Genomic DNA, 24,952 nt, shown 5'->3' with positions numbered 1-24,952 from the left:
TCCTCAGCCTCAGGGCCCCGGGGGCTCCTGCTGCTCCTGTCAGGCCTGTGAAAGGGAGGCTGAGGTCACTGCTGAGGGGGCTCTGTGTTCTCCGTGGCTCACTCTCCCACTCAGGTCTGCTCTTCTGCCCTGCTGTCCCCTTTCTCCAAGGGGAGGTGACGCATGGCCCAGGGCAGGGGTGGGGGACACTCTGCTTCTGTCCTCTTCACTCTAGGTCTGGGCAGACCCTCATGCAGGGTACGTTGAGGGGAAAATGGGAGACTTAGGAGGAACATTCCTGTGTTTCGTGGGCATGGAAATAGCTGTTTGGTTTTCTGTTAGGAGGGAATGCAGCTTCTTGGGGAGGCTGGCACTGGTCAAGGGAGGGGGAGGTCACAGGGACCGACCTGAAGTATAAACTAGGATCAGCCACCATACTGCTCGTCTCCCAGAACTGGAAGTTTTGCCTCAAGCTGAGGGGAGCACGAGCCCCTCTAGGAGGGCTGGGCCGGGTCAGGCTGCGGACCAGCCAGGGCCTGCACACCTTTCCTGGGTGGGAGTGCTGGAGGGCAGCCTGCTAAAGGAAGCTGCTGAGGGGGAGGGATCTGGGCTTTTGGGGCCCCGGGGCAGGAAGACCTGAGTAAGGCAAGTGAAGGAAACGTTTGTGGGATTTGCAGTTGCAGCTCCTCAGCAGCACAAAATGGGCAGTTTCGAACTGGTTTTTCAAGTTCAAGGGTCCGGGGCCCTAGTGAGCCTGGCAGGCCTTGTGGGGAAGCCTGGGTGGGTCTGGAAGCCAGGGCTCCCGGCTGGGGGAAGGGTACAAGCTATAGAAGCCACCAGTCTCCTGGTTGTTTTTGGACTGTTGTGACTCTGTTCAGCCAAACTGATATCCTCTTGTGTTGTGTGAAAACTTAGACTCTCACGCTGCGACTCCGGAGCTCGGCCTAGAGCACATGTTGCCTTTGGGGAGGCCGTGGTGTTAGTGGGGACTGGGGGACCTCCTCTTACCCTACCCTCAGCCTCAGCCCTTCCTCAGCAGCTAGAGGCCACCGCCTTTCCTCTAAGTGGGCAGGGGTGGGGCTGGAGGTCCAAGTCACATTTTAGATGCCCCTGTGTCCTGCAGGGCTGGCAGTGGCTTTCCAGACTCTGCACGGTGATGTAGCTGCTCACAAACATAGCCTCCCCTTCCCTGTGGAAACTTCCTGAATGCCTCCCTCAGCAGCCCTCTCTCTAGATCCAGGACCTAGCAGGCCTGTCCAGCCCTCGAAAGAAGGGCCCCCAGAAACATTTGTAGGAGGGGGCCGGGAAGGCTGAGGCCACTGGCACTGGAGCCCAGGGAAAAATCGACAGACACAGGTCAGTGGGAGGGCTTGCTCCCTGCAGCCTTTATCTGATCAAGTATCTCAGCACAGAATGTTCCATTTGGTGTTTCTTGTACATAAATCTTTACTCCAGTTGCAGTAGCTTTAATAGGAAAAACAGGGCCCATTTCATCATGTTTTTGCCCTAATCAAAGGTCTCTCATGCCAGAGCTATCTCTGTTTCTAATTTTCCCTATTTGGATTGGGTTGTGGGGTGGCAGAGTGGTGGGACAGGGAGAGTTACAGGAGGAATACCACCATTTGCTTTTTTTTTTTTTTTTTTTTTTTTAAACAGAGGGGCAATTTGGACCTGTCCTTACAAAAACTAGAGTAGGCATTTTCCCCTGGGGGGAATGGAATGGGTGGGAAAGTGAAATCTCCGTTTTCATATAACTGTTCTGTCTGAGGGAGAAAATTTGTGTTTTGGGGACAATACAAACAAACAAAAACCCACAAGGAAGTTGTAGGGGAAGGTGGCAGCTTGAGGTTGGGTAGCGTCCTGCTCTAGCCTGTACCTTGGAGCCCTTGTCACCTCCAGCTCTCTAAGACACTCCCCACATAGTCAGTGTTGATGAGCATCCCACCAGCTTCAAAAAGAAGGAAACTATCCAGGGTATTGGATTTCTTGGAGGCCTGGGAACACTGATGCTGGTCAAGGTGACACACCTTCCTCCTCTTTCTGCTCTGTGCTCCCCATCCTCACTCCCCTCTGCTCCCCTGACCCTCTCTCCTTCTCGTGTTTAGTGTCCCCTGGCAGGGGGAGCAGAAAGTCCTGTTCCCTTCTCGCTCGGCCCACCTCTCCTCTGCCCCTTCCCCGGCTGTTTGTGTTGGTTCTCACTCATCTGTGTCTTTTCTCCCCATCATCTTCTCTGCAGGTCCTTTGACCCCATCCACCTTTGGTCACTGGTGGAAATCACCCAACTAGGAATAAAAAAGTACTTTTCGGGCTGGTTTCTGGCTCCTCTGATTCTTTTTTTTTTTTTTTTTTTTTTTTTTTGGTCTTTTTAGGGCCGTCCCCACAGCATATGGAAGTTCCCAGGCTAGGGGTTGAACTGGGGCTGTAGCTGCCGGCCTGCACCACAGCCATAGCAACGCCAGATCTGACCTACACCATAGCTCATGGCAACACTGGATCCTTAACCCACTGAGCAGGGCCAGGGATCAAACCTGCATCCTCATGGATGCTAGTCAGATTCATTTCCACTGTGCCACTGTGGCAACTCCTGGCTCTGATTCTAGGCCGATGCTGGGGCCATTGAAAGTCGCTGTGGGACTGAGAATGGGTGGCAAGAGTGTTGGAGGCCTTTATGTTTTCTCGGTAATGGAGTCCTTCTGCAGGAAGCCGCCAGGGGATAAATCGAGGCCAGCCATTAGAGCTAAGGCAGTCTTTACATGAAATCAGATCTACCGTGACAGGCCCCATGAGATGATTTTGTTACAACTCTTGCAGAGCGCTTTTCAGCCAAAAGCAGACCTCCCCCTAAAAAGCGAGCCAGCCTCACAGGTCTTCAGTGCGAGTCTCCTCCTGTCTATCTAGTGAGCCGGATAGATAGGACCCAGCCTGGGCTTCTCTGAGGTTGGGGGCAGCCCTGTGCCCAGCAGGGATCTGCCTTCTGATGAAGCTCCACAAACTTCCCCAGTGAGGCAATCAAGGCTGAAGAATCTAGGCTGTGGGGCAGGTAATCCAAGGATTAGGTAGCTTTGGCTCTGGAATGCGGAGCAAAGTTGCAGTCCCACAGACTTCCCTTCCCTTCCTAATCACGCCGGGCTTAGGCTAATATCGGAGCCTGGTTAGCCTTCCCTGAAGTGGCAGGGCTGGCTGCGGGCGCCGGGAGGGTGAGGGCTCCAGGAGGGCCTGAGAGGGAGCCGGGCCTGCTGTGGACCCGTCTCCCTGCAGCTTCCGTCCCAAGACTGGCAGATGGTCATGCTGGGCAAAATGAGGGAGGGCTGGCACACAGGCTGCTTCCAAAAATTTAATAAATAATGATTTTTAAAACTGTATAAACTATAAATTACCATGCAGTCCTTATAATTTAAAATAATTTACAGGCTGAGGTAGGGAGGGGCGCAGGAGAGTGTGGGTGGGGAGCTGGGGGAGGTGGGGGCTGGCTTGCAGGTCAGGCTCTTCTCCCCGCCTTCCTGCTGAGCACGCACACGCAGGCCGTGTCGATTCGGATAAACCGCCAGGCAGCCTGCTTGCCGTCCATGGTCAGCGCCTTGACAAAGGTGTGGGTTGTGGTACAATACGAGTTCCAGTGCTTTGAGTCGATGCCCCGGCACCCGCTGTCCACGGGATTGGGGTCCCGGCACTTGGTCTCAAAAAAGTACTGTTTAAACACGCTGTTGTTGATATTCACCTCTCCCAACACCATCACCTCCTTGCCCTTGATGTCCGTGGCAGTGGTCTTGTCCCCCACCCACACGCTGACGCTGTCGCACACCGAGAACTCCCCCCGGTGGAAAACGGGGTGGGATGACGACCGCTTGCTCCTGTGAGTCCTGTTGAAGGAGGCGGCGCCGCTGGCCTCCAAGTCCGGATCCTGAGTGTCTGCGGCCACAGGCGGGGGCTGGGTGCTAAACAGCACTCGGGGTGAACGCAGTCGCCGCTTTTTAAAAAGTTTGGGGTCCACAGTGATGTTGCGGGTCTGCCCTGCCACCCTGGCGGCTATCGCCCCAGCCGGGGCACTGTGGGCTCTGCGGAGGGCTGTGTCAAGGGAATGCTGAAGTTTAGTCCAGTGGGCTTGGGGGATGGCGTGTCCTGCTGGGACATTGCTCTCGGTGTGCGGTTCTGCCTGTACGCCGATCAGAAGAGCTGTGATCAGAGTGTAGAACAACATGGACATTACGCTATGCACCTGGAATGACACAGAAATGAGGGTTATTCCATGGAGCGCTGCAGGTTGGGCAGAGGTAGTTTCTGGGTTCCTCGGAGTTGCCCTCCCAAGAGGATGACGAGGAGGCTTCTCCTGGTGGTGAAGGGCAAGGGGACCGGGAATTGACCATTCAAACCAGGACACTTCTGAGAGTGAAAGGTACTGCTACAACAGTTGCACTGGGACACCAGGCTTAAATAGGGCTGGCTCAGACAACCTGTTTGTCCGGGCTCAGACTCCATATAGGGGGTGGGCCTTTCCGGGAAGGGACAGAGCCCCTGAAATTCTGCCCCATAGTGTGGTATGAGTTCAGCAGTGCTGTTTACAGAACCCCTTGTGTTCTCTACCTGCCAGCAAGGCAGCCGTGGTCAGGTGATAAGTGTGCACAAGTGTGCACCGGGCTGGCTGGAGGGCAGTTTGATACCTCCCAGCAGTGTCCTGCCCAACAGCTTGGGAAGGGAGAGGGCAGGCTGCTGGGGACTTGTCTTGAAGCCTCAGCACTGAAAACACCCTCTTCAGACAGCAGCACTGGGCCAGCTCTGAGATCTGGTGACTGAAAATCCACAAAGCACTGTTTGGCCAAAACAGTGTACGGCTCTGGGATCACCTCTAGCCAGTCCATCTATTCAGCCACTCGTGTGCACATATAGATGCAGTACTGATAATGGTTCCTCTTTGCGGGGGTGATGTTTTCAAACACGCTCACTTCTAGTTTCTTGTTAGTCTGGGAGTTAGGTTAGGGTTTATCATCTCTCAATCGCAAATAAGAAAAGTGAGCCACAGAAAATTAACTAAGGGCCTATAGTCGCAAAACTTGGACCAAAAATAGAATCCAAACTTGACCCCTCACTAAGCCAGTCACCCTTCCATCCTTCCTTCCTTACCCCTCTTTCTCTTTCATTTTTAAGTGTGTCTTTTAAAAAAATTATTTAATCTTCTTAGATGAGAATGGGTCAAATGGCATAAATCATCTGTCCCCACAAGGCAGCACAAGCCCCTCTTGAGCATGTGCCAGACAGGGCTCTGCACTGCACTGTACTTGCCCACTAGTGTCCACCTCCAGGTCAACTAGCTGTGAAGTTAGCTCTGTTCTTGAGCTCACTTCCGGTGAGCTCCTGTGTACACCTGTGCACATCTATCACATGTCACCCCCTCTAGGAAGTTTCCCCGATCTTCCTGGTAGGGTTAGAGGTGTCCCCTAGAGAGGGTGTTAAACTTCTGATTTGATCCCTCCCCATTTCTCTCCCCACAGATCATTCTGCTCCCTGCCTACTCTTCTGGGCTGGCATGGGTACCACTGTCTCCTTGAGACCTTCTCAGATCACCCCAGCCACACTTTAGAAGTGTGTGTGTGTGTGTGTGTGTGTGTGTGTGTGTGTGTGTTCTCTCCACTAAATCAGTGTAATGAAAAGAACCCTGCACTGGATCTGGGGTTAAGAAACCTTCTTTGGATACCTAACCCCTCAACGTGTTAGCAGAGGAAAGTCACTTCATCTTCCTGAGCACTGATTTCCCCATGGAAAAAGCAGGCAATAAACACTCTTTCACAGGGTTGTTGTTAGGATTGAATAGGTGCTCACATACCTATTTCATTCCAATGTCCTGTGGTCAGGACTTTGCTTTTTTCAGTTATTGCCACTCATTCACTCCTGGAGTGCACTCCAGCCATGTCTCTTCAGAGCACATAGTTTTATGTCTGTCAGGCTTCTTTTCAAGCCTAACGAATCATGCTTGTCTCCCCACTTGCCACAAGGTCCCAGAGGTCAGAGCCTGTCTCATCCACCTGCCCAGCTAGTCACTCCACCCTTTGTCTTCCCTGACGCTTTGTGCACAACCCTGTTACTTCTCCTCGTGCTATGAATAGTCATTTAATGCGTCTCTGTCCCTGAGAGCACTTCAGAAGCGGTGCCTTTTGAATTTACCTATTTCTGGGGCCATTTGCAGTGCCAGGCTGGTAGTAAGTCCTCAAAATCGGAGAATGAATAAGATTGTGAATGGGGATGGCCAGAGCAACTCTGCATCTGCCTCCTTCCCACTGTGATGCCTGGTTTTCTCTTGGCTTTTGTGCGCATGACCACATGCTGCATTTCTAATCTGTTTTAAAGTGATGCGTTCTCCCCAGTAATGGGCTTTTATTCAGCTGGAAATAGACAGCTCTTTGGTGAGATACCAAGAATAAAACCAGCAAATTCTTTTCTCTTGGGTTACTTTGAAAAAAATGTTTGTGTTTGCTCCAGTTCTCCAGCCAGCCATGAAGAGGAGGCGGTGACACATCTGGCTTTTTGACCATCCCTGGTTCTGCTGGCTAATGGTCTGGCAGATGAATGTCCATTTGATTAGTCAGTTGGCAGCTAATTAAAGCCCTTTTGCTTCTTCTCCTTTTCTTGTTTCACTTCTTTCTGCTTCTCAGTACACATGATCTCTCACCAGGTAGGTGAAGGGAGAATAAATGAAACAGAAATTCATCCTCTTATATTATGTTAGTAAACTTAGTCTTTGGATAGGGAAATGAAAAAAAGCCTGCAGTGTAGGATTTTGATGGTAATAAAGGACACACTGCTCCCTATTTCCCGTTTCCAGAGGTGCCACCTCATTCTACAGTCTCTCTGGTGAGCTCACCCTCTTCGAAGGGGTCAACTGAAATTTCTGTGCAGTGGATGCCCACGCCAGCAGCTCTGCTCCAACACCTCTTTTGAAAGCCAGTTCTGAACCCCCAGCTTTCTGATGGGCAACTCCCCATGGATGTTGACGTTTTAAATGCAAGACATCCAAAACAAAGATCTTTATCCTCACAATCCTCACTAGGATCACCACCCTTGCCTTCTTCCTCTTTCCTCAACAGCAGCTGCCCCACTGGGGGCCACTAGATGATTCATTAAGTAGTTCCACAGAATCATCTCTTGTGAGCATCTCTCGCCATCCTCCCAAAAGTGTTTCTCTGCATCTTCCTTTTTCATTCCTTCATTCACCAGCTCCAAGCCTCAGTTCATCACTGGAGTCTGCTCTTTCCTCTGTGCCCTTCATCCAGCCCCTTTTGTTCCACTTCAGTAGCATCTCTTGAGACTGTACTTCCTATTCTCGCTTCTGTGTTCCTGGTGCAGGTCATGGAACAATCTCCCAGTGGATGTCCTGGACCATCATTGCTCTTCTTCCAAAGCCTGCCATCCCTGGCTGCCCCATTTAACTTCCTAAAGCACTGCTCTGATCACATCACCCTGCTCAAAGGATCCGCTGGCAAGCGCTTGTCTAGTGAGCCACTAGGACTGCTCAGCCTGGAAGACAGACCCTGCCCTTCTTCTACTCCCTTCACATATTTTGCATTCCAGGCAAACAGCTCCTCAAGGCTGTGTTATCCCTAGTCGGGCTTGTTACCGCTGAGCCACAATGGGAACTTCCCCTGTTGGCTTTTAACACCCAACTTAAATGCCACCTCCACTGGGGAGCATTTCCTATTTTCAAAGAGACCACCTCTCGCCCTCCTCCACCTCTTAATGCTCCCTTAGGGCAGTGTATTCTCCTCTTCTCCCACCTAGAGGGCCAGGTCCCTGGTGGCAGAAGCAAACCCGTTCATCTTATTCATGTGCAGGTGACCTAGCTCTTGCAGGGAGCTCCACCTCTAAGAGTCAGTGAGTGCGTGGACAAGTCTTTTTTCTGTGCCACTTTATTTCTCCATTCAAGTGTTGATGTTTAAGGTATCTTTCAGCTCTGACGCTCTGAGTTTAAGCAATGATCAAGTTTTCTGTTCTGCCTACACAATTGACTACACAAAGTTCTTAAAGTCTAATGCTGCTCTTCAATGCACTGTCCAGGTACCACGTGGTATCTGTGGCCTTTAGTCCCTGTGGAGATTTGCATCATGGAGAAACTGTTTCTCTAAGATTTGAAAATGTTGCAAATATATCTCTCATTTGGGTCTTAGATTAAAAGGTTGTTTTTTTTTTTTTTTTTTTAAATAAACTGACCTACTCATAATGGTGTGCCCCATCACCTTTTTAAATAAAAAAGTCTTTCTTATCTAAGAAAGAAAGAAAAGATAAGAAAAGAAAAAGTGAGCATGTTTTCTAATCTAGTGATTTAAAACACAAAGCAGAGTTTACAAAAGAACATTCTCTCCTTGGTTGATGTGAACCAGGGGAGCAGTTTTATTTATTTATTTTTTTAAAAACAGCCTTTGAAGCCTTTCTACTGAAGAGATGACGGTCCTCACTGGGGCTTCACTAAACAGAGCCCTGTGAGTGGAATGATTAGCTGGGGAAGATGCAATTAGGGGCTTGCATGGAAGAAACATGTTCTGTTTAATGTGTGAATGTTCTGTATTTCTGTTTAATGTGTGAATGTTCTGTATTTGTCCTTCTCCCACCAGAATGGAGGGTGAATGACTAAGAGTGGGGGACCCGTTGGGAGCCTTTTATCCATCTGCTCATGGTCCACCCAGCTTTCTTGCCCTCTCCCTGGCTGGTGGTACATTCTGTGGCTTTCCAGTGGTTTACACACTCCAGTGCTATGAGAAATTTCCTGTACCAGGTGAACAATTTCACACAGGTTCTGGCCCCCCCTGAACAGGTGATGAAGCTGTTGTGCAGAGCTAAGCAACTGGTCCACCTCCATGGCCAGGGTGGCCAATGGTGCTTGGAGGCCCATCAACTGACCATGCCTTTGGAGGTGCATTGAGAGAGTAAGAGAATCCCTGCCTTAAAGGGAGGGGTGCCGAGAGAGAGCTGTTAGTGATTCTCAAGCTAGAGATTAGATCAGTGAACCAGGGTCACTAAGCATTAGCAAGAGAGGAAATCCTTGTGGCTGAGGAAATCCAGCCGCCACCTCCTCCTCCATCTCACTCGCCACATTGCAAACATGGATCAGGAGTCATTTCTTGTTTTACACTTGGCCTCCGCTTGAAATGTAAACTGGCTGCTGTCTTCAGCTGTAAAGACTAGGACACACTTGGGTGTTGGGACTGTGTGGAATGAGAGAGGAATTCTGTGGCCCCTCAGCCTCCCAGGGAGGTATCCCTGAGGCCACAACAGAGAAAGGCATTGACAGAATAAAATCCAGTTCTCTGCTAGCATCTCCCAGGCTGGATTTATTAGGAGGAAGCATGAACCGGAGGCACATCAGAGTTGATCAAGTCCAGAGCTTCAGTGCGTTAGAATCACCTGGAGGCCTTGTTAAACCAGATGGGGGGCACCCCCAGAGTTTCTGATTCAGTTTCTGGAGTCAGGCCTGAGAATATGCATTTTCCACAAATACTGATGCTGCTGGTTTGGGGACCACATTTTGAGAAACCCTCATCCAATCCACTCTTTGCACCTGACATGAGAGAAATGAATCTTAGAGACACTCAGAGGCCTGGGGTTGTGCAGCTAGTGAGTGGCAGACTCTGCATGTGGGCGCTTGGCATTGCTCAGCCTCTGCTGCTCCAGAGCAGAGAGGCCTGAGGCTGTACACACACTGTAATTGATGGGTCCTAGGCTGCATTTACTCGACCACCAACATCAAAACTAAAATTCCATTCAACAGGCGATAAGTTTTACCCTCCTGAAGCCGTAAATCCAGATACCAGGGAACAGTTGGCTATTTAATTGTTTTTATATCTTGTTTATCAGGTTTCTAGGCATCATGAAGACTTGATCCCAAAGCACTTAAAATACCCATGGTAGAAATTTGCAGCCAGAAAGCACTAGCAGGTATGGGCACCTGTGGATTTATTATCTACTCCAGAATCTACTGGCCTGAATTCTTAGAGACACATCTTAAAATGAATGAGCAGAGATCATAATTGCATTATCATTTATTGGGCATAATTGTCCAATAAATTAACCAACACGACCACCCAGCAGGAGGGTCTTATTCTTCCCAATTTATAGAGGAGGAAACAGAGACACAGTAAGAGTAAATAACTTGACCACAGACAGAAGCCTGGTGGAAGTGGAGCTCAGAGCCAGACCTCTGTCTCCACATCTGGAGTTCTCCCCACCCTCACTCCATGGCCAAGGGCATGAAGAGTGATCACGGACCTTCGCTCTCATGAGGTCACCTGTTCCGACAGACCAGGAGCTGTGTGAAGGGTCTGACCGATGCTGTCTGTCTACTTGAGACCTTGTGTTCTGTTAACCTTAGGGGTGATTGGCTCAGACTCTTGACATGACCAGGGCCAGCCTGAGTGCTTGGGCGATACCCTCACCAGACGGGCTAGGAGGGTCACGTGTGCTGGGTCACTAGGAGCTACCTGGGCCCCTGCTGACTGGCAGCCTGAGCTGTTGCCCCACCCTCAATCTGGGGTGTCTTTCCAGCCTTCCCGAAAGCTCTAGAACTAGGAACCTTGGTGAGGTAGATGCCCCCAAGCGCTTACCTCAGTGTGGCCAGGACAGAAAGCTGCTCCCTTGGAAAAGCCGTTATTGGGCCCGGACACTGCGCTGAGCTTGGGTCCAGCATGCCATCCAGCCCCCTGGACTGCAGGACCCCAGGCCAGGACTCTGCGGGAGGAGAGAGCTGGCATTAGATGAGCATTTCGCCACCTTCTCTAGCAGATGGGGAGCTGGGCCCCAAACAGGAGGGGGAAGGGTGTACCAACAGGATGTTCCCCTTTGCCCTCAGGGCTGGGACCTTGCCAGCATCAGGACTGAAGAAGCCAGAGCCCAGCTACCGAAATTGCCAGGGGCCTGACCTCTCACTCTTATGCCAGAGCTCTTGGTTTCTGCCTGGACACAGTCAATGGCTGATCTTATGCCCCGTGAAGGTGCTTCTAGTCCCACATCAGAGTCCAGCTCCAGCAGGTCTCCAATCCAGCATCAAAATGGAATTATTCTGTAAATTATACATGTGGACATAGCAGACCCAATTCTGGACCAGTATAACTAAGGTAAATCATACAGAAGAAAAAGTCCTGACAACTGAGAATAAGATGGTACTTTGATGAAAATCCAGAACGACTCATGGTGGCCAACAAGACACTTGCTAGATAACAGAGAGCTTTTACAGAATTGGGATGTGAATCTCAGAGAACTATGCCAAAAGTCACATTTTAGGAATCAGGAACTAAGGAGCTGATGCAATGAGAAAAAAAATCTGTTCAAATTTTGGTTGTATTCCCTAGAAGCAATGGTAGGTTTTTATTCTCCTTTTACTTCTATAAACCTTGTACATGGAGATGCTTCATTCACTCATTCAACAACATTTTCTAAGCACATATTTCTAATGTGTGCCAAGTACTATTCTAGGTACTAGGGATCCAGCAGTGTATAAGACTGACAAGATCTCTCCTCATAGGAAGTTTATGGGCTTGTGTAAATACACAGCATATCTTCAGATTCTTTACATTGCCTGAAGATAAGCAGGGGATGATGACTGTGGGTGATTGCAGGGTGTAGTGAGGCGCCATGTAGACAGGGTGCCCAGTGGAGAGTTCTCTGAGGACGTGCCCTTCAAATTGAGATTTGAAGGATGAGAAGGAATAAGAGAAGGCAGAAGGAATGGCAAGTGCAAACCTCCTGAGGTAGAAACAAGTTGAAGATGCTGAGCATGCAGGAAAGAGACCTTGAAATGAGGTGGTGAGGTGGAAAGATGTAGGAAGGAACTGTGTGTGCAGGAATATCATGAGGAACTATGGACAAAGAAAGGGGAGTGGAAGGCATCAAGCTGGAGGGTGAAAGGACATTTTTTATGAATGAATTCACTGTTAGTCTATTGCAGAGCTTGTTATAGGGTAGGGTAGCTCCTCCCTCAAAAAAAGTTCTAGAATAACATCTTTATTCTTCCTGTCTATACCCCCTTTCTCCACCATGTCTTTTCCTAGTATGGACCCCTCCTCATCTTCCTGTGATACTCACTCTCATCTTGTGCTACAGGAGCAGATGTCAGTGCAGCCACCATGGCCCCCAAGTCCCTGATCACATAGAAGGGCTGGAGGACAAGGAAGTAGAAGGGGTCTGGAGTGGTTTTCTTGCTGCTAGAAATCATGACATTAAGGACTGGGATGTTACCATTCGTCTTTCTGACCTCTCTGCTCAAAATACCCTTTTGCTTCAGACATACCAGAAAAACCTTCCAATACTCAATTGGCATTCAGGCTTAGAGATGAACACTTACTCAAATACCCTTAAAGAGTTAGATTCTGTAGAAAAGCCCATTTTGACCCTCCCTCAGGGTTGGATTGAGCATAGGAGGTGGGGGATGGCATGGTAGGAGGTGGGCATTCTGGGGTCTGGTTGCATCACTCTTGGGAAGAGGATCTGATCAGGTCCACAGGCCCTTTAGCTGGGTATTTGGCTAAACCCAACTGATTGCTAGACTGGAGCCTGCAGAGCTGTGTCCTGGTCCAGTTAACTCTCATTCATGGGTAAGTCACTGAGTATCTTTAAGCATCTCTGAACCCCCTTCTCCACAGGATAAGGAACTGGCATGATGACAGCTGAAGTCCCTTCCAGCTCTGCTTGCCCGTGATTCTATGAATGTTTATGTTTCCTAGGCTATATCCCTACTGAGTGCTTAAGGAATGCTTTCCCTGGTCTAAATACCAGAATTCATTTATTTCATTAATAAAATCTAAACTTACAGGTGCTACACTGGCCACAGTGCTAGATGCTGGGGACACAAAAAAAGAAAGAGACATAACACAACTTCCAAAAGTAGATAAGCTAGAGGTGAGGAAAGCAAACACATGAACAACATTTAAAATACAATGAAAAGCAAAGAGGGGGGTAGTTCCCATCGTGGCGCAGTGGAAACGAATCTGACTAGGAACCATGATGTTGTGGGTTCGATCCCTGGCCTCACTCAGTGGGTTAAGGATCCGGCGTTGCTGTGAGCTGTGGTTGCAGACGAAACTCGGATCCTGCATTGCTGCCTCTGTGGTGTAGGCCAGCAGCTGTAGCTCCAATTCAGCCCCTAGCCTGGGAACTTCCATGTGCCATGGGTGCAGCCCTAAAATGACAAAAGACCAATAATAATAATAATAATAAAGTACAATGTGTTAAGTATGATGATTATCTGACATGGCATGGAAGACATAGTGAGGGAGGAATTATTTTTATCTGGCCAGATTAGCCAGAGACATATATGTTACTTCATAGAGGAAGTAACACTGAATAGGTTTCTTAAGGATGAATAGGAGTGCATTAGGGAAGAAGGGAAGGAAAGGCATCCCAGAGCCCCAGAGTTCATGAACTGGCTAGAGCTACGACATGGCCTAAGTGGAGGACTTGGGGGAGAGTGAGAGGAGTGTGTGATGGGCCTTACACAGAAGCAGGTAAATTAAGGGTTGGCAGGGCTCACTGCTGTGACCTCCTGCTGACTGTACCTTCCTGTGTGACATAAAAAGCCTCCACTTTAATCTATAGAATAACCAGAGAAGTAAGAGTGACTCTCTTTGAAAATATTGTATATATTCCACTATAAGCAAGGATGGCCTCCATCCAACTGATTGGAAGGTGAGAGAAGGTTGATCTAAACCAAACATTCCACAACTCCTAGGCAGATCTGCCTTCTTGGGGGATCAGCTCTAGACCAACCACAATAGGTTCCCTGGCCGTTTATATGCAACCTCTGGGCCAAGCCACCTTTGCATGCAGGAACCCCTGCCACCCACATCTAGATGCCTGATTGCAGTATTCAAGACCCTGTCTTGCATCTCCTATGCCTTTGGCCTCCTCTTGTTCAGTGTAGGTACAGGTAATTTGCAACTGGAGAGAGTGATTTCCTGTCCAGAATACTGAAACACTAAGTGATTTTCCTAGGTTTGTTGTCATTTTGTTTAGTTTCATGCCAGTGAAGGCTGGGACTCTAAAATTAATTCCAGTTTAAATATTACCAATTTTTAATGCAAAGATATTAGGAACAAACAACCCAAATGCCTATTTTTAAAACCCTGTCTGTTCTCATGCAGTAGTCACTTAATCAGACGGCTTTCACACTTTTATAAATGCATGGAAATAAATCCTAGCTCATCTCAGGACCATGTTCTCTTCCTTCTTATAAGGGCATAAAGGAAGAGTATTATTGAAGTCTGGTGTACCCCTTCTAGACTCAGACAACACTGGCCTGTTCTGGGTCTCAGGCATGTTTCTCAAAGTGAGGTCTATTATAGTATTAGAACTATCTCAAAGCTTGTTAGAAATGCAAAGTCTTAGGCTCTACCATAGGTCTAGCAATGCTGAGTGAAACCCCAAAATCTGAATTTTAACAAGCTTTCAGGTGATTCTGATGCAGACCTGAGTTTGAGAAGCACTGTTTTGGAGGGTCCCACTCTGGCTCCCTCCTCCAACTGCAGCCTCCCCCTGGGTTGAGGGATTCAGGACTGCGAGGAGTGACAACCCAGAGTCAGCCTACTGCAGTGGGCTGCCTGCTCGACTTTAACTTTCCATATTACAGTCAACATTATGTCTAGTCTATGCTCCAGAGCCTGGACCAAACAGCCTTGAGTCAACTAAAGCTAAAGTTTCTTCTGCAGACCCTCTGAGGTTAAGCCTGTTTGTACGGCCCTTTCCCTTGACACTTGTCTCAGCATCTCCTTTACTTTCATAAGGTCTCAATGATGTTTTGGTCAGTTTCAAAGTACGGACTCCCAAGATGACCATAAAGAAAAGCCAGGGCTGAGAATCACAGGTGTGCAGGATGAATGGAAACTTGACACTGGCTTTGATAAGCTAGCAATTAAGAAAAACCTAATTAAGAAATTAATGTAACTCATAAAATATAAAGTGCAGGTGTGGTCAACCAGAAGGTGAGAGAATATAGCTTGCAGATTCTCTGGGGGATATTGTCCCTGTCTCCCCTGTCTGACAGCCCCCCACCCCAATTATTTAGGTATGATTGACATTTGTGAATTGGAAGGCTTTCTTTTTACTCTTTGTGTGCCACTTAAGATATTCTTTGGTGTTTGAGCTAAGGTTAGCTTATTATTAAGCCCAGGGATGTTTTTGATATCAAAAATTGGGGGAATGCCTGACCAAAAAGACTTTTTGGATCACTTCTCACATGTGCATGGGACGTAATGGCTGGTCCTAAGAGCGGCTTGCCTCACATCAAAGATGCTAGAGCAGCTGGTGGGGTCTGCAGCCTCCTTGCTCCTACACTCCACCTGCTGGAATTCTGTGAGTTGGGAAAACTCACCAAGAAGGCTGGGCATTAAGAACATGTTGTTGAGGGCAGAATAATAATTGGTAATGGTGTTGCCGTGATTTTCATTGCTGTAACTGTTCCCCTTAATTCTCCCCTCTTTCTTTTAGTTCTTACTCTGAGCCTATACACAAAGAAAATTTGAAATCCTTTGCATTGAAAGTCTGTTTTCCTAATTTTTAGCCTAATCAGACTTTTCTAGTATGGAACATGACCATGAGGTTTGCTGACTAGGAGCTCTATTTTTGGGGGGGGAGGGGGTATTCAATTTTGGCCATATCGAGATGATTTGGCATGTGTTAACTATTTAGTGGTTTTGGCACATCCGATAGGAAAATAGTGCATCTGGCAACAAGGACTTAGGAAGACATTAAGGTTCAGCAAAACCGTTCTTTTTTGACTGAAAGTTTCGATGCTGACAATTCTAAAGTGCCTTGCTTCTTTCCCCTAAAAGAGGAACAGTCCTGTGGCTCTATTGGAGTTTCTGGGATAAATTACCATCCTTCCTAGCATTTCCACAGAGAGTCAGGCAGCCCAAAGAAGAAACTATCAGAGTGGGTTGACCTTGAGTTTCAGAATCAAGAGCATTTGCTGTGAATGTGTGTGACGGACCACAGTCTTCATGGTGTTTACCCGACTGGATTTGTGAGCCGTGGATTCACGATCTGTGCAATGCCGACGCCACAGAGGGGTTTTCGTAACATGGGTAATTACACCGACATGAATGTGGTAGAAGATAAGACATCTAAACACACAGCAGCTTCCCATTATGGAGTTGAGGGCAGTACATTTTTGCAAGAATGTGCTACTAAATAACAGTCCTTGTAGTATAGCCCATCAGCTTTGTAATACTAATGATACATCTATAATCTACATTGGAGTTCCAAAAACAATCCAATAGTTTTTCAAACTTCTCTGCAACCCTAAGAAAACATCGCCTCAGTTCCAACTGGCTGATCCTTAAACCACAAGAAAAAGATCCATTTCAGCTCTGCACTGGGCCCTTCCCGGCTGCCATTCCCTTACTTGGGACTAAGAACAGACAGAAGTACTGGGGAAAAGGGGACTCACAGCTTGGTTGGAATCAAAGTTTACCTCCAATAATACCGGTGCCTACTGAAGCCTCCAGCCCACCGTAGACTGAGGTGACCACCTGGGATGGAATACATGAACGAAAACAAAATGCTGCCAGTAAATGCTAACTCCGATCCAAGGCTTTCTTCTATTTGCTTTATAGGATTAAATGTCCTCAGCTGTTCTTGAACTAGCCTTTTCCTCTCAGTGTGTGGTATATTTTCCCAGCAGCAGGTCAAGCAATGTTACAACACATACGTCTGTAATGCAATTCAGATGTAACTTCAGAAATTAAGACAAGCTAAAGATCCATAGCCCGGAAAAAGACCTGGGAAAAATCCTGGCTAAACAGACACCCAGTGTTCTAGGACTTTTAAAAAGGAACATGACCATGTTCCTCATTCAATTAAAGAGGGGTAGGGGACAAGTATGGGGATCGAATGTAAAGATCCCATTAAAAGGCCACCCTTACCCACTAAAGTGTCTGTGAGATGATGACACTGTTTCTGTTTGAGCAGCTGGACTTCAATTTCAATGCAAAACCGCACCCCAACCACCCTGCATGCAAGAAAACATGGATCACACGTAGCCAGCACCAGACACATCCTGGGGACACTGAGTCCCAAGGGCATGTCAGACGCCATCCCACTCCACACCCCCTGAGTGACAGCCCCCCTGCTCTTCTACGCTGACATTTCCTGGCTTGTCTGCTGACTTCACACCCAGAAAATCTGACTCAAGACATTAAAGAGATAACTCAGCCTAACTTGGCCCAGGCATGTAGCACATGCAAATCCTAGGTAACCCGAGGCTAAGATAAGAGCTGGAAATGAGGAATTTATTTCCATGTGTGTGTGTTTCAGGGGGGACTTTAGGCTGCTTTAGCTGCTTCCTGTGTGTGGCTTTAACTATCCCAGCCCCAAGTGGGCACCGTATCATATACGCCTGATGGGGAATGTCACAATATCATTGGGCTGGTTAACCGGAATGAGGGACTATTTGACGGGCATTTACTTAAAAGCTTACTCTAAGGAGCTTCACCTAAGCTCCTCCATTAACTCAGGAGAAAGGTCAGGGGAGATGAAAACTGCTGTCCTCCTAAAAGTCACTCAATTCTCATACAATTATGTTTCAGAACATTCTCAATCTTCTAGTGTTTCTTCTTTTAGGCTTTATTTGACCATGATATCATGGACAAAAGCAAAAGTTTGTACTGGGGAGCTAATAGGAGACCCACAGAGTGCATAGTATCCAGGGACCCAGAACATTATGGGTGATTAGAAGTTCCAAAGTTAGGGGCAGACAATTTTCCCCACTTGGTCATCACACACACACACACACACACAGAAAGAGACAGACAGCAGGCTCTCAGCCACTCATCCTGTTGCTTCTAAAGGGGTAAGTTTAGACGTTTAAGGTTCAAAGAAATAGAAACTATTTATTTTAGAATCTCAGTTGTTGTTTTATGGAAATATAGGCCATTAGAGCTGTAAAGAGAAGCCCACTAGTAAGTCAGCACTTCCCTTGACTGCCTGGTCAACCAAGGCCTTGAGGCTTGGGGCTGCTTGCTTTTCAGCCCCACCACTTAGCAGCCGTGTGACCTTTAGCGAGTGACTTAACCTCTCTGCACCTCGGTGTCTCCTCTCAAAAGTTGAAATAATTATACCTTCCACCTTGGGTTGTTAAGAGGCTTAAATAGATAAGCATTTAGCCCAGTGCCTGGCACCTAGCTGGTGCCAAGTAAATGTTAGCTATTCTTAATCATACCATTAAAGACATCCAGCTATAATCAGGCAGGGGGGTTCTGGCAGGCTGGGTGCAGAACAGAAAGCGATGCTCCCTGTCCATCCCATGTCCCCATCTGTCTGGCCCTGTCAGGAAGAAATCCTATTTGTGTCACAGCCGTTGTTTCTGTTCTGATCTTTTTGGAATGGCTGGCCAGGCACATGCTCAGTAGCCCCGTCTGAGGAAGCATAGAACATAGTCTGCAGCTGCAGGACGATTATCTGCAATCATTTGCCGACAAAGATGCTGAGTAACGAACTGAGACGTTTGTTTTTGAAACGATCCACTTTCTTCAGCCTTGTCGCAGTCAGAGGCAGGAAGCTGCTCCAGCTATAACTAAAACTTGCCAGGCCCTGTAGAGTTAATAGCATCTTTGCTTAGGGTGATTGTTGCCTTCCAGGAAAAGATGATCATAAGAAGAATACAGCACAGAGGTATCTTCACCGTCAAATTTATGCTGTTATCCAGGGACTGGGGACAAATGAAGGCATTTGCTGGATCATTCCTGAGGGTCTTAGGTGTTTGTTTTCTCCATGGGACTATCCCAGAGTAGGCACTTAATGAATGTTTATTGAACAGAATTGAAAACTCTTCTCACAGCTGCACGGGTTTATTCAAAGTAAATCATTATTTTATATTATATGGGTAAATAACAAGTGGTCCTAATTTATATTCCTGGATCATTTGGTAAACCCCCCTTTCACTTTGGCAATGCGGTATTTTATTTAAGCTGCATACCCCATGGTTAGGCTGACAGGTGCACTGCTGAGGAACTAAGTATCTTAGCTCTCAGCAGACCTTCATTCCACCTTCATTCCAAACACTAAAAAGCATATACAGGTGCTGGGCAAAACAAACTCCTTATTTCCAGCTTGCCTAATTTTCTTGTCCAGAATTTCTTTGGAGAAAGCTATGCTCAGATCCAGCCGCTGGTTATGTTGTGCAATCCACTGGGATGGCAATCACCTCATTGTTTAGTTACAACCCATGAAAAGATGAAAAAAAGAAAGAAAAAAGCAGAGCACACACATACAGAATGAGGGTGGAGGCTGCACAATGATAATGAAAACCATTTGTTAGCATTTCACTCCTTGCTTTGTGAATCAGCCGAGTTCCTGGCATGAGGCCTCTGTCTGTGAAAGGGAGCTGCACCTCCAAGGCCTTCTAGGGACTCATCCTGCCATGTCCAGTCTGGAGTGTCACCCTTTGTCCCCAGGAAGGTGAGCGCTTAACTGGCTGCCCCAGCTCCCACTGGGCCACAGCCTCCAGGCCTGGCTTCAGCCCTCATCTTCTGTTCCACGGCACCTACCCATCCGTGTGATGACTGTGTGTGGCCTCAGTGACTTTTAAGCTTTGCCTAAACCAGATTTGATTCACTTTGTGGGGCTCGTCCCTTTGCCTGCATGGCATCCACCCATCTATGTCTAGGACTTGTGGCCCCAGCTTTCTTTTTACCTGTTTCTTCTTTTCATAGATCTGATTTCTCTATTTCCAAAATATAGATTCAAAACATTTTTTAGGATAAAGACCAAAAATAAATAAAAAGTAAAGATAAAACAAATAAAAAACTGTCAATAGACAAAACCTAAAAAATGTGCAGCCAGTAAAACAGTGTATATCTGCCTAAGCATGTTTGTTTTCCTTGTCCTCAAGAGAGGAGGCACCTTGAAAGGCACTCGATGCTGTCGTGACAGGCAGAGGCCAGCAGCACATCCTCTGCACACCTGTGATCACAAAGTCCTAGTACCTTGTGCCCACCTCCCTCTGCCCATTTCTCAGATCTGTCACAGCATTTATACAAGTCAGGCCTCTTATTCATGGCAACAATATCCCCAGCAACCGCCACCTCCACCACCATCGCCATCCGCATCACCACCATTACCTCCCCCATCACATGACCACCACCATCCTGTTATCACCCTTCCCCACCACCAGCATCACCACTCCCACGATTTTACCATCACTGTTACCACCCCCACTCTCAGTACCACTGTCACCGTGGCTACCATCACCACTATCATCACTGCCACCAAAGGATTAGAGCGCTTTCTGGAGTCAGGCAGGGAAGTCTGACCAATGTTCCCCAAGGCCTCCTCTTGGGCTGTCAAATAGAATCAACAGAGCCAGAAGTGGGCCATGCCTGGGAGTCTTCTAAATAGTTAAGTGAATTATTTAGGTCCATGCAACTTCCAACTGAGTGGCGAACAGTACTGGGTCTAGAGCTCAATATTTCTGCTTTTTGTCTGTATAGTCCATCATATTATTTTCCAGCACCCATTTTGGAAACTGTTTTTGGTTTTTTTTTTCTATTTTTCTCCTGAGTGGTGGTGTTAACTTTGTATTTCCAATAATGTAGATAATAACATTATTCACTTTAGTCTGTGATAAAATTATCTCAAAAGAGGAGTATCTGTGGCTGTTCAAGGACATTATATATAGACTCATACACACTTCCAAAGGTAAATAAGGATTTATGAACGTCAGTCCTCCACCTGGGCCCAGTTCTTCCATTTGCCTGTGCAGTGTTGCCGACCATCTTTGAGTTTTTCTTCACAGTCTGAAGACAAGCGGACTTTGTGTTTAGGCCCCTGCAGGAGGTAAAGCTCCCCCAGCTCCTCCCCTCAGCCTCAAAGCAGGCAGCCTGGGACTGGTCGGATTCCATGCAGTGATAGGCTCCCACTTGAAAGAGGAGAGTTCCCTGGGAGTTAAGGGCCACCAGTGTCCCAGGAGAGGCTAGCTCCTTAGCAGGAGTCTTATCTCAGGTACCTGTTCAGACACAGGAAGTTTGAGTTTGGGCTTGGGAGGGGGGAGGGCAGGAGTGGGATAGAAATCCCCCAAAGAGCTCCCTTAGACCTCTTCCTTTGGCTGCCTGAGAAGCATTGATAAGGATGGAATTACCTATATTTTAGGTGTAAAATTAAATGTAATGTAATATGATGCATTAAAATATGATAAGTACTTCACTAGCATAAACCATGGGTTAAAAGTGAATACAACTACTACCACTCATAATAAGTAACATTTATTGTGTATGATGTGCCAGACGCTCTACTAAGGGGTTTCTAGAGATTATCTTTTTAAATACTTATTAAAAATCTTCTGAGATCAGTTTAGAGATAAGAAAACTTTCACTGGGGGAGTTCCCGTCATGGCTTATTGGTAACAAACCCAACAAGTATCCATGAGGGTGTGGGTTCAATTCCCGGCCTTGCTCATTGGGTTTAGGATCTGGCAGTTTCATGAGCTGTGGTGTAGGTCGAAGATTCAGCTCAGATCCAAGTTTTTTTTTGGTCTTTTTAGAGTCGCACCCATGGCCTATGGAAGTTCCCAGGCTAGGGGTCGAATTGGAGCTATAACTGCCAGCCTACACCACAGCCACAGCAACGGGGGATATGAGCCACATCTGTGACCTACACCACAGCTCATGGCAACACCAGATCCTTAACCTACTGAACAAGGCCAGGGATCTAATCCATGTCCTCATGGATACTAGTTGGGTTCGTTACCACTGAGCCACAATAGGAACTCTCTGTTTTCTATTCTTGAATTTACCTAATCACTTCAAAAATCTAATGGTGATTTTTTTCTAATTTACACAGTATCTTGACTTCTGCACCACTTTTCTGTCATGAGACTCTCCTTGTTGACAACCTTGAGGGAGCCCAGAGACACTGAAATGCCCCCTCACTGAAGTACCCTAACCACCAAGAAACAGATTCTGGATGGACCCACTACTCTGGCAGAAATGTCAGCACAGAAGATAGATGCTTAGAATGTGCAGTTGTATCTTACCAAGCAATTTATAGACATGGGAATGTGTCTATTCCATGTACTTTCATGCATTTTCTGGATAAGATTTACTCTTATTGTGAGACCATGAAAAACCAAAAAACAAAAAACCACAGGCAAGACAGGAACCACTCACTCTCTGGGCTGGGATGTGATTCTCTGTTGGTTGGCTTTTTGGGTGTGAAGACCAAGCCAGAGAATGATGGAGCCAAGTGGAGTCTGTTAATATTTCCATTCATGGACATGCAATAGAAAACCATCTCATACATTTACAGGAAAACATCACATATAATATCTTTGTTGCGCTTAATCAGAACCAGAGTAAAATTCCAGTCACCAAGAATAGAAACTTACCCTAATGATTTCATTTTTTAGTCCAAAATATACAGTGTTTTCTCTGCCTGCTCTGTTTGTCACTTTCTAAAACAAGAAATTACCAAGCTGTGACTTTGGTTTGAGGGACAGAGGGTAAAGCAGTAAACACTGAACAGAAATGCAGAGGGATCGAATGTCAAGGGTCCTTGGTGGGTGAGCATCCAGAAGTGGATTCAATTTGTGGATTGTTGACTACTTCCCAGAACTATGTGAATCACTCAATCAGGGTTCAATTGTCCAGGCTTCATGCCCTCAGCAATGAGTACTTCATATACATAATAGGAGTGAATCAAAGGCAAAGAAGAAGAGGTTGAGTTACCATCAGTGTTTTTGTTTGCTGGTCTTTTAAGGAAGACATGATTGTTTTCATTGTTAGCAAGTGAAACAGTCTTTTCCTAGAAGAATGAGAATCTCACACTATGAAAAACAGGACACCTACCATGGGTGCTGCCAAAATAAATAAATAAAGGCACCTTCCCAATGGGGGGAGGGTGTGTGTAGAAAAACAGGACACCCAGGCAAAAGAGAAGCACTTCCTTCTGATTTGCCATATTGAATTGAGTAAATGGTTTAATATCAGGAATCAAGCTTCTATGTGTGCAGCAGATTAATGGTTTTTATTTTAAGCTTGGGGGTGAAAATCTGGCAGTTTCTTTAGCCCACCAGCCTATGTTTTTTGAAAGAGACAGAGTTGCTATCCTCTAATTTCTCAAGAATAGTGTGAGCAGGACAGGTGCAAATCATAAGAAGGCTCTCTAGGAGTTCCCATCGTGGCTCAGTGGTCGACAAATCCGACTAGGAACCATGAGGTTGTGGGTTCAGTCCCTGTCCTTGCTCAGTGGGTTAAGGATCCAGCGTTGCTGTGAGTGGTGGTGTAGGTTGCAGATGCAGCTCGGATCTGGCCTTGCTGTGGCTCAGCTATAGGCTGGCAGCTACAGCTCCAATTAGACCTCTAGCCTGGGAACCTCCCTATACCACAGGTGCGGCCCTAGAAAAGACAATAAATGAATAAATAAATAAATAAAAGAATAAGAAGGTTCTCCACAAGTGAGCAAAAGCTGTCACATACAGGCTAACAGTGACATTTTGGCAGACATATCAGAAGGGCACGCACTGGCCATGAATTATGTGGCTTGGCCTTGTCCCCACTGGGCACCCTGGGGGAATCTGAGCAATGCTGGCGCTGAGGATGGCCCTGGCTCTGGTGCTGGCTCTGCTGCTTCCAATTAGGGACCAGCCTGGGGCCAGGCCCAGGTCAGGAACAGAGGGAGAAACGTCTCTCCCATTTCCCACCAGCTTGGAGCTGGAAGAGTGTTTGTGGCATGAATGAATGTGTTCTGAACAGATGGAATCAGACCAGCCCAACACCTGCAGGAACTACGACAAACTCAAGTGACCCTGCCCTTAAGGAAATCTGATGTCCTCACAGAGGGAAACAGAAGAGATGGCATGAGAAAAGTGGAAGTATAGTAAGAAGCATGTGAGAGGAGGAGGGGCGTGGGAGGAAGAACAAGAGCAGTGAAAGCGAGGGGCGAGAGGGCAAGAAAAGGATGGAGGGGAGTGGACTAAGCAAAAAGAGGTGAAGAGAGGGACCCCAAGGGCAAAAGAGCAGTAGCAGGAAAGGAGCGTGGCCGGAGAGGGGAACCAAGAGGGAGGGAGAAGGAAATGGAAGGAAGAGACCCAGATGGAGAAAAGGCTTTGAAGATGGCCTTGGCCTCAGCTCTAGTAAGGGGGAAGAAATCCCCTCACAAATCATAACCAGACACACTCCTCAGCCTGTGCTGGTGAGATGTGATTCCTGGATTTCCCTCAAGAAATAGCCTAAGCAAAAGGTAATCAGAGCCACTTATAATTAGCAACTCCCCCCAAAGAACCCAGATTTCACTGAACTGGCTTCTGGTGACCATACAAGATAATCCTGATGATGTTTCAATTAGCAGTCTATTAGAATATGATTTTTCCTGGAAAAATTCCAAATTTTAGCCCAAACCCAGTAATAGCATTGCCTTGGCAGAATGACACAGTGATTTCATTCCATAGGTTAGGATAAGGCCATATCCCTGGAGTACACAACGTCTTCAGCACAAAAGTCCCTCATCATAGAGCCGCCATGCTGGGTGTGCCAGACTGGCCCATGAAATAAACGTGATTAAATGACCTCACCTCACTATTATCAGATTCAGAGAAAATGCCTTGGAAGGGAAATTGTGAGCGAAATGGACAAAAGGACAACATCAGGGGAATTGGGGCTTCCTACTGATGCATAGATCCAGCTGGAGTTGGTTATAGTGTAAACTTTGTTTAATCAAATCCTCTGTCATTAATAAAACCCCTAACCAAATCCAAACACAGATAAATGATGATGTACTTGAATTTCACATTGGCCTTGCATCACTGCTGCTCCAGGTGCCATCCATAAATCTGGGATGCAGGCTGCTGGGGCTGGGGCTGCAGAGAGGCTGTGCTGGAGATGTGCTTCCACCATTCCACTCATGCCATTGCCGTTTCCCTGTGCCTGCTGCTCAGCCAGTCGGTAGATGAGCTGAGGGAAACCACAGGCCCTGCCCAGGACCCAGAGTCCTTCTCTTCTCAATGTGGCAAACC

The 24,952-nt window shown here is 47.2% G+C and overlaps 1 protein-coding gene across 2 annotated transcripts in view; it reads right to left on the bottom strand.

Annotated features, from left to right (window-relative positions):
• The window catches only part of NGF (nerve growth factor), a 51,153-nt gene continuing 29,501 nt past the window's right edge, over positions 3,301 to 24,952 (bottom strand). For both annotated transcript variants that reach the window (XM_021089996.1, XM_021089997.1), the window contains exons 2-3: positions 10,563 to 10,686; positions 3,301 to 4,195 (exon numbers count right to left, since the gene is read on the bottom strand). In XM_021089996.1, coding sequence (XP_020945655.1) covers positions 3,458 to 4,183 — 726 coding nt within the window. In that variant the 5' untranslated portion in view covers positions 4,184 to 4,195; positions 10,563 to 10,686 and the 3' untranslated portion in view covers positions 3,301 to 3,457. The remainder of the gene's footprint in view (positions 4,196 to 10,562; positions 10,687 to 24,952) is intronic.

This window comes from Sus scrofa, chromosome 4, assembly GCF_000003025.6.
Source record: "Sus scrofa isolate TJ Tabasco breed Duroc chromosome 4, Sscrofa11.1, whole genome shotgun sequence".
NCBI classification, from domain to species: domain Eukaryota; kingdom Metazoa; phylum Chordata; class Mammalia; order Artiodactyla; family Suidae; genus Sus; species Sus scrofa.
The sequence above is the reverse complement of the archived record's forward strand: the minus strand, read 5'-3'. Positions and strand labels throughout refer to the sequence as shown.